The sequence below is a fragment of the Chiloscyllium plagiosum genome, chromosome 38 (genome assembly GCF_004010195.1).
Source record: "Chiloscyllium plagiosum isolate BGI_BamShark_2017 chromosome 38, ASM401019v2, whole genome shotgun sequence".
NCBI lineage: Eukaryota > Metazoa > Chordata > Chondrichthyes > Orectolobiformes > Hemiscylliidae > Chiloscyllium > Chiloscyllium plagiosum.
The window spans coordinates 27,845,656-27,854,743 of NC_057747.1; the positions used below are offsets into that span (position 1 = coordinate 27,845,656).

The window sequence follows — 9,088 nt, forward strand, 5'->3', positions numbered from 1 at the left end:
AGGTGTGGGCGCAAGTCTTGCACCTCCTGCGGTTGCAGGGGAAGGTGCCGGGAGTGGAGGTTGGGTTGGTGGGGGGTGTGGATCTGACGAGGGAGTCACGGAGGGAGTGGTCTTTACAGGTCAATATTAATGTCTGAGTGAACATCACTGAAACAGTCTCACTGGTTACCTCATTTGAGTGTGGGACCTTATGCAAATTGGCAGTTTTATTTCTCTTTGTGACAAGTGAGGGTGTTTCAGAAATAATTTGGTTAAAAATGCAAAGTTGAGAACCCTGTATGTGTAAACATGCCTTTATAAATTTGCACTTTGGTATTTAAGTGGTTGATGTGAACGATTTGTTGCTAACCTACTGTACATACTCAAGTAATTGACAAATGTTTTGACTACTTTTTAAGGTTAAATTTATGGAGTCAACTATTACATGGAAACTACTTTTGAGGGGCTGAAATTCATGCCTATCAAAATTCATACCATATCATTAGCCCAATTGATCTTTAAAAAAACTAAACAATAAAAATGAATTATTGGTAATTCTGAAAACCCAGAGCCGGAACATAACCACCAGCGGACTGGGAGTGGAGGGGAACAACCAGCAGACCGGAAAGCTAGAGTGGGACGTGGTGGCCGGCACACTGACTCATAAATGTTGATCTGTTACCTATGAAGAGCTAGGGTCAACCTCTACGCGAGATAGATGGAAAATTCCAGGTTATTTGGCCATGAGATCGACTCTTACTCAAGTGTATCTGAAATGTGCCATAATGCAATTGTGCAAAAGAATTTATAACCTCTGTTCTGTAAATTTGACATTTCCTCAGGGTTTTTCTTGATTCAAAGAAACATTCATATTTTGTCTTCCAGGCACCCCCTTATATTGTGGACCATGGGGAGACTGGTCCAATAAGGTGCAATAGGTGCAAGGCTTATATGTGCCCCTATATGCAGTTTATTGAAGGTGGACGGAAGTTTCAGTGTGCGTTCTGCAGCTGTGTCACTGAAGGTAATACCTTTTATTCTTTTCGAAGCCAGTTGTTGAGCCACTTGGAGGTTAAACATGAAGGGGTCTCGTAGAAAACGCTACTGAAGTACAGCACAGTCAAGTTCACAAATCTTCATGCAGCACCATGTTGGAGGTTGCTGAATAGATCAAGGGGCTCCACGTCAGAGCTTAGATGTTCTACCTTTCTTTTGACATCATTGCAGACTTGGTAGTGGGCAGAGTTGAAAAGCATCCCTCGGTTGACACTCGAGTAAATTGCTGTTCAAAACGCCTCTGATCATCTTGAACTGTGGCTTCATAACTCATGGCTGCCTGTTGTACAGGATGTAAGGACCGTCATCCGATGGTGACTCTGCTTTTTGGTGCTTTAACATGCTGTTTTTTGGCAATGCAGGATTGACATTTTTGGAGTTAGTTTTGTAATCGGTGACTGAATTGTTTAAGTGCCCTTTCCATCCTTCCTAATTCCTTATTCTGGTGTATCCAGTATGTTGTACTGTAACTAGTTTTTTCTCTTTCTTCAGTACTGCCTCATTATTTCCAACATTTGGATCACACCGGCAAGCGAATGGACTGCTATGACCGACCAGAACTGTCGCTTGGTTCCTATGAATTTTTAGCTACTGTAGACTACTGCAAGGTATTATTACATTGATCCATTTTATTTATTTGTTAGGTAAATGATAAGTTTTAAAACTTCTGATTATAATTCACGCAGCCACAATATATTCTGCATATTCTCATTTACATTACCTATGATTGCAGGATAGAACTTCCATATTAATGATTTCAATGATTCATAGTTTTGTTTGATAGAGCTCGATAAATATATTTCTGCTTGCAAAATCTGTCACCCTGCACATTTGCAAATTAAACAGTACAGTAGCCTGGGGAGAATTCAGACTTGTCCTAATATCCCATAGCTTACTCTGAATGTTTAGTCAAGTATCCTAGTACTGGTTTGCTTGTTGTCAGATACACTAATGCAGTTGCTAGGTAACTGTTTTTATAATGCGTGCATCTGTGCAGTGCTTTGTCAATGAAAGCATAGCAACATGTCTACAACTGACTTAAAGCAATATTAACAGAAATATGTATGAATAGGAGAAGCCGTCAACTGGGAGCATTCATGTGTGATTTGATTACAAGCTCCATTCCCACAGCACAAAATTGGGTGCAAGTATGTTTCTGGAACCACTGCTGTATCATAGAAATTTATTAAAGTTTATCAGTGATTTTCACCTTAAGTGTGCCAAATTTGGACAGGTTTTTGGCAGCTTTGAGAGGATGTACTACAGAGTGATAATGTATTTGCACATTTTTTTCAACTTTTCCCAAGATAATACTCATTTCCAGTTAATCCTGTCCACAAATGCTCGCTCAGCCAGAAGGCCAAATCCCATGAATTAATGAAAGGAAGACAGGGGAGCACCTCCTTCCTGTTGTACACTTCAACCTGTTTGTAACATTGGGAACACTGCAATTGAATCATCTGTTTTGCAGGATTTTCCTATCCCAGCTTTTCCCCTTCTTGCTTCCCTTGCTGAAGAAAATTATACTTGGATGGTACTTGTGTATGAAACTCTCCAATGTGCTGCTTTAATAGTCGCTCAGTATGTGACTGTTTAGTGCATGTTATAGAATTCAGTAGTAGCCAAACTTAATACTGTAGGCAATGAAGTTGATATGCTTCATCGCAAATTTCATAAAGGGCTTCTTTTTCAGAACAACAAAATCCCTAATCCACCTGCTTTCATCTTTATGATTGATGTGTCTTACAATGCACTGAAGAGTGGGCTTGTTCAACTGCTATGTGAGGAGCTTAAAACTCTATTAGATTACCTTCCAAGGTGAGAGCGCATTTACTATTGACGTGAATGATCATAAAGCACTATGTCAGTAATTTCTCAGTAATGGTGCTCCTGTCATGCATCCCCCTAATTGAAATAAGTTGTCATCCACTCACACATTTGAAATGATTCTGTTTTGTAAGGAAAACTTGTCCCTTTTTCTATAGGTCCATGTACCATTCCAGTAAATTTCTTCTGCAGAAGTTGTGACATCCCTCCAAAAGTGTAGTACAGGTATTTCAGGTATAACACAATGGTTGCATTCATGTGCAGTCTCGAGCTGTAGAAAATCACCATACCTGTACAGTAGAAAGTTTGCATTATCTAAACAGTGACCACTATTTGTCAATTGCATTATAGCCAATTTGCATTGACAAAACTCATGTTATATCATGAATACCTATGCTATGAATATAGAATGGTACTCTAGCTGAGACCTAAGTAGCAATGTATAAAGATTTAGCATCACCTTTTCTATTCTGACTATCAACCTTCTAACCTGTGACCTCTACACTCTAGAAGGGCAAGGGTAGCAGATACATGGGAACTCCATTAGCGGCAAGTTTCCCTTCAAAAAAATTTCCATCCTGAAATATATCATTGTTCCTTCCATGTCTCGAGATCTCCCTCCCCTAACAGCACTGTAAACCACCTTATCTTGTTTTGGAGCCCTTTTATGTTGTACAGTAAGTTTATATTTATTTTCATTGTTCCTTCTAAAACACACTACATCACACCTTGCCATTAAATTTTATCTGTGCTCTTGGCATCCCTTCCTATCTTCCCCACTGCTGACTTCATTTCCAACTATGTGGTGTCATCTGAACGTTGATATTATTCCTTGTATACCCTCAATCATAATATCTTTGAAAGAGCAGTTGTCCTCACCCAACACCCACGACCAGCACTGTACAACACTACCTAGTTTTAAAAGTAATTGCTCATCACAGCTCTTTGTTTTCTGACCATTATTCAAATTCCTATTGGGACACTACTTATGTCCCAATTGAATTGAATTTTATTCACTTCTTGTAGCAGATTAGTTGAATGTCTGTAACCATAATGGTTTAAGAAATAAAGATCATTCCTGTGCACCCAGTGAGAAATTTCTTTACTGGAAAGTCTGCTGCCACTGTTTGTTGCCCTAATCATTTGCGAAAGGTAGGTGTGTTGTAGTGTTCCAGCCTGCAGCAGTTTATTTGAGGTACTTCATTCATGTCCTAATGTGACTTGTGCTGTGAAAGAATTATGGCCTATTTTTAAACTTGTTTCATCTTCTCTAGGGAGGGCAATGCAGAAGAATCGGCAATAAGGGTTGGATTTGTAACTTACAACAAAGTTCTGCATTTTTACAATGTGAAAAGCTCATTAGCCCAGCCACAAATGATGGTGGTGTCTGATATTACTGACATGTTTGTACCATTGCTTGATGGATTCCTGGTTAACATAAATGAATCGCGGGCTGTGATAAACAGGTGAGGACTCTAAGCCACTGGTGATCCTACAGCATTGTATGTATCTCACCAGTTTTCACAAAACTTCAAACATGCAGTATTGTGGAGTGTAATGTTCATACTTGGAATTCTATCTGTTGTTTAGTGATGACCACATTTTATCCTGTGTGTCTAACCCCCAAACCCATTCCTCCTGGATCGATATTAACAGTTGGAAATGTGAACAAATATTTGTTTTATAATAATCTGAATAATCTTGTGGAATGTCTCTCTGTGGAACTGTCTTTGAGACTTGAAGATTCGGTTGGATTTGGATCTGTGCAAGCTTTTAGACTTCAGTTGAGCAGATTCCACAGCATTTCTTTTCAGATGCATTTGACACATTAGCAGGTTTATTGAAAACAGTTTAGCAGTTTGCTGTGGTGATATTTGAATCTGAGAACTCAACCTCTGCAATACGTTCCAGCTCCATAACCTATTCCTGCTTACTGAAATGGATCTTGGGAGAGGTGGAAGTGATTGAAAGTACAGAAGTAGAGTTCCCCATATCTGCCATTTGATCTGACTATGATGTTTGACAAATCGTAGCACAGCACAATCAGTTGAATGTATGCCATGAGGTTAACAAAACTGAATTAATCTTGCTGCTGTTAAGCAAATGATTCAGCAATGATAACAAATTGATTTGTGTCCACTCCTGTTCCAGTTTGTTAGAACAGATTCCTGAGATGTTTGCTGACACACGAGAGACTGAGACTGTGTTTGGACCAGTCATTCAGGCTGGTTTGGAAGCTCTTAAGGTAAAACTTGCATTCACATCCAGAATTATTTTTGAGTATTCATTTTGACTTGAATTAGTTCTGGTAAAAAAACAGTTTTTTTTTTGGTCTCTTGTGCCTGATCTGCAACTTTTTAATATTCTCTCCTGGGACTTGGGCATCGCTGACTTGCAAGTATTCATTGCCTGTCCCTAATTGCCCTTTAAAAGGTGGTGGTGAGCTGTGCCTTGAACTGCTGCAGTCCACATGCTGTCAGTAGATGGATATGATTGAGTAACGCGGCCTCTGTCAGTCCCATCTGGAGATTCCACTGCTATTGTTACTGGGATGGAATCCCTGCAAGTAATTTGTATTTAATTGAGGAAGTCACCCTGCTTTTATTTGGAAATGTTGCTGTGCTTCGGTCCTGAGTTCTGTTTTGCTATAGAACATGGATACCAGTATTTGCTATGATATCACTTGACTGTTGAGTTTCTTCCCTCATTATGTGTTTTATAATTACAGGCAGCAGAGTGTGCTGGTAAATTGTTCATATTTCACTCAACTTTGCCTTTGGCTGAAGCACCTGGAAAATTGAAGAATAGGGATGACAAGAAGCTTATTAACACAGACAAGGAAAAAGTAGGATTGTCATTATGCCTTTTTTGTAACTTTAAATTTGTTATTTAGAAGACTGATGTTGTGTTTGATAGAAGTTGAACAATGCATTTTGATTGATATTTGTTTCTGGGATGTGATGACGCCAGCAATGTTTCATTCCTGATTCTGCCTGTCCTGAGTGCATTGAGTTAACTTGGTACTGGCATGTGCAGGCCAAGTAGGGCTGGCTGGTTCCAAACCCTTGAGGGCATTAGTGAATTGGCTGGGTTTATAAATGATAATATGAGTGATTGTATAATTATTTTATCTAATGCTAGCCCACAAATAATTAAGGAATTTAATTTCCCAATTTGACACGATGGGATTCAAGTTCTCGGCCGAGGGATTGGAGGCCGAGTACCTCAATGATTGCAATATTGGCTGGTCTAACTGACTGACTAAATAGCAGTTTGGTTCTGCACAGTTTTGATCCTGCGTCGGTGGTTAATTATGGCAGAAAGTCAGTAAGTAATGAGGATAGATATGCAAAAATTGATGAGGACAGAGTGGCTAGGAAGTAGGAATTTAGACCCCAGAAAGAACGGGAGAGAGTGAATATGGATGAAAGACACAAAAGATAGGAGGACTTTGGTGGGCCAGTGATGGAGGAGAAACACTTGAAAAAGGTTTGTGGGACTTCTTGCATTTAAAAGAAACCTGAAGCTACACAATGTTATCAGAATAATCACGTAGAATGCTTAGGTGGTTGAGTTATATTAACTCAAATCATGGAATGTGAAATTGGGTTAAAAGGCAAACCAGTAATAAGTTCACACACCATGTAACAACCTGATCAAATGTGTCTTAATTATCATGTGTTTCTATTTACTAAAAGTATGCTTTAATCTTGCAGGTTCTGTTTCAACCTCAGACTAGTTTCTACAATAACCTCGCCAAGGAATGTGTGGCACAAGGCTGCTGTGTGGATCTCTTCCTCTTTCCCAATCAGTATGTGGATGTGGCTACTTTAGGGTTGGTAACTTACCAAACTGGAGGTTCTATTTACAAGTACACATTTTTCCAGGTAATGTTTATAATTTGTACAATTACTATATGAATTTCATAACTGTCCTTATGGTTAACTTGCCTCCACCAGCACAAATATCAAACTTGTCAACAATTCTTTTGAAGCTATATTATCTAAGAATTGGCCATCCATCCTTCATTTTTTAAGAAGAGTTGTTTAAGAGATGTGCGAGTCATTGGCAAGACCAACATTTGTTGCCCATCCTGTTGTTATTGAGCTATGTTCTCAATCATCGAGGTACTCTGCCTCCAATCCCTCAGCCGAGAACTTGAATCCCATCGTGTCAAATTGGGAAATTAAATTCCTTAATTATTTGTGGGCTAGCATTAGATAAAATAATTATACAATCACTCATATTATCATTTATAATACCCCCATGCTATTGGGGAGAATTAGAACAAGTCATGTTTCACACAGCCCTCACTTTTGGTGAGCTGGGTTAAAGGATGGTGATTCTTCAGCTGTTACTTGGAATGAATTGATTTTTAAATTGCTCTTTCACCTGAATTAAATGTAAAAATCAATGTTTTTTATTTGTCTGTTTGGAAACCCTGGCCTTCTGTTGTGGAATTCTAAATTCTTTAAGCTTTGAGTGCAGGTCACACCTCTGCTATTTCTGTGCACTGGATAGGATTAAGCAGCAGTCGCGAGCTTTTGCTTCAAATAAACTGAAGTGATCCTGAGAACTGTCCTCAGATTGTTTTTGTGGTGTAATGAATGAGAGCTAATGAATAAATTGTTAGAAAAGGGGAACTGGCTGCTGTTTTGCTGTGACTGTGCTTGATGCAAATAGAGCAAATTATCTGCACTGCAGTGTGGAGAAGAGAAACCTGTACCTGTGGTCTTAATCAACAAGCTGGAGGATGAAACCTTCAATAAATTTTTAAAAAAGCAATGGAGTAGGTATCTGTCCGGCCACCCATGTCACCTAAATGACACAATAATCTTGAAGAGGTCTAAATTTGGGCTACCTGACCAGCTAAAGGGTGCCGTTGGTACGAAGGTAGAGAATGGTGAACCCCAAGTATTCGACCTGAAGCTTCAATAGTTTGTCTAATTCTGTTTTGAAATAGGAGGTACCTATTTTGACGTGCTGTCAGCTTGTGCTCAAATATTACATGGGTATTTGAATGGCCTCTGTACTGTACATTTTTCTGATTCTATTTATGTAGAACCAAGGTATTTCAGTTTCGAACTAGCTATTCAATAGAAGAGATGTTTTATGACCTTGTCTCTTAATTTAGCTTTTAATCAAATGTACTGAATATCCTTGAGGCAAATAGGAAGATGTCAATTTTTTGAGCTCAGTTTGCCAAAAGCTGTGATTTAATATTTAAAATTTTCTTGTGTTTAAACGTCGATCTGATCTAATAAAGAATCAATTTGGGTAGATTGATCCACATCATTTCTGACAATTAGGTTTGCCAACTCTGCTTGAATTCCTGGGCATGTCATTGTATAACTTGCAGACCTCACTCTGCATTCGCTCACTGTTGATCACTCGACATATCAGTCCTCATTGCAACCTGCGTTTCCCAGGGTGGTGGGGGAAATAGGATCCATTGGATTGCTCTGTGGAGGGTGGACATGGAGTTAATGAACCAAATGGCCTCTACTTGTATGATAAAGGGCTATGAATGGAAACCTGGGGAAATCTTGGAGATTTTTCCAATATTTTTTTAACCCATTGACATAAACTATAGAATTTGTTTTCAATTTTAAGTTAAGTAGCTGGCCTATTAGGCTGTGATCAAAGTGCATCAAAGAACTGCCAAATATAATCAGAAGTTAAAAAATTCTGTTACAAGGCTGTCTGTAGTGGATCATATTTGTAGACTGCAATTAGCAACAATTTTCAAGTGCTATTTGTTTGCTGTCAGGCACAAGTAGATGGGGACCGCTTCCTAAATGATCTGCACAGAGATGTCCGAAAAGTGATTGGGTTTGACGCAGTGATGCGGGTGCGCACCAGCACAGGTATACCAGTTCATCAGTTGTTGAATTTAACAATCTAAATCTTAAAATATTATATGTACAGTTTAGAAGTGTATACAGGCCTTTGTACCTCTATAGCTGTTTCTTAGGTGACGTACTTCCACAGTCACTTAGAGTCATAGAGATGTACAGCATGGAAACAGACCCTTCGGTCCAACCCATCCATGCCGACCTGATATCCCAACCCAATCTTGTCCCACCTGCCAGCACCTGGCCCATATCCCTCCAAACCCTTCCTATTCATATACTCATCCAAATGCCTCTTAAATGTTGCAGTTGTACCAGCCTCCTCCACATCCTCTGGCAGCTCATTCCATACGCGTACTACCCTCTGCGTGAAA

At 39.3% G+C, this 9,088-nt stretch overlaps 1 protein-coding gene across 2 annotated transcripts in view; it reads left to right on the forward strand.

Annotated features, from left to right (window-relative positions):
* LOC122541948 (protein transport protein Sec24C-like) overlaps nucleotides 1-9,088 on the forward strand; it is a 71,886-nt gene that overhangs the window by 48,640 nt on the left and 14,158 nt on the right. For both annotated transcript variants that reach the window (XM_043679234.1, XM_043679235.1), the window contains 8 exons: nucleotides 865-1,003; nucleotides 1,528-1,643; nucleotides 2,729-2,853; nucleotides 4,137-4,328; nucleotides 5,014-5,107; nucleotides 5,591-5,707; nucleotides 6,579-6,749; nucleotides 8,633-8,729. In XM_043679234.1, the coding sequence (XP_043535169.1) occupies nucleotides 865-1,003; nucleotides 1,528-1,643; nucleotides 2,729-2,853; nucleotides 4,137-4,328; nucleotides 5,014-5,107; nucleotides 5,591-5,707; nucleotides 6,579-6,749; nucleotides 8,633-8,729 (1,051 nt within the window). The remainder of the gene's footprint in view (nucleotides 1-864; nucleotides 1,004-1,527; nucleotides 1,644-2,728; nucleotides 2,854-4,136; nucleotides 4,329-5,013; nucleotides 5,108-5,590; nucleotides 5,708-6,578; nucleotides 6,750-8,632; nucleotides 8,730-9,088) is intronic.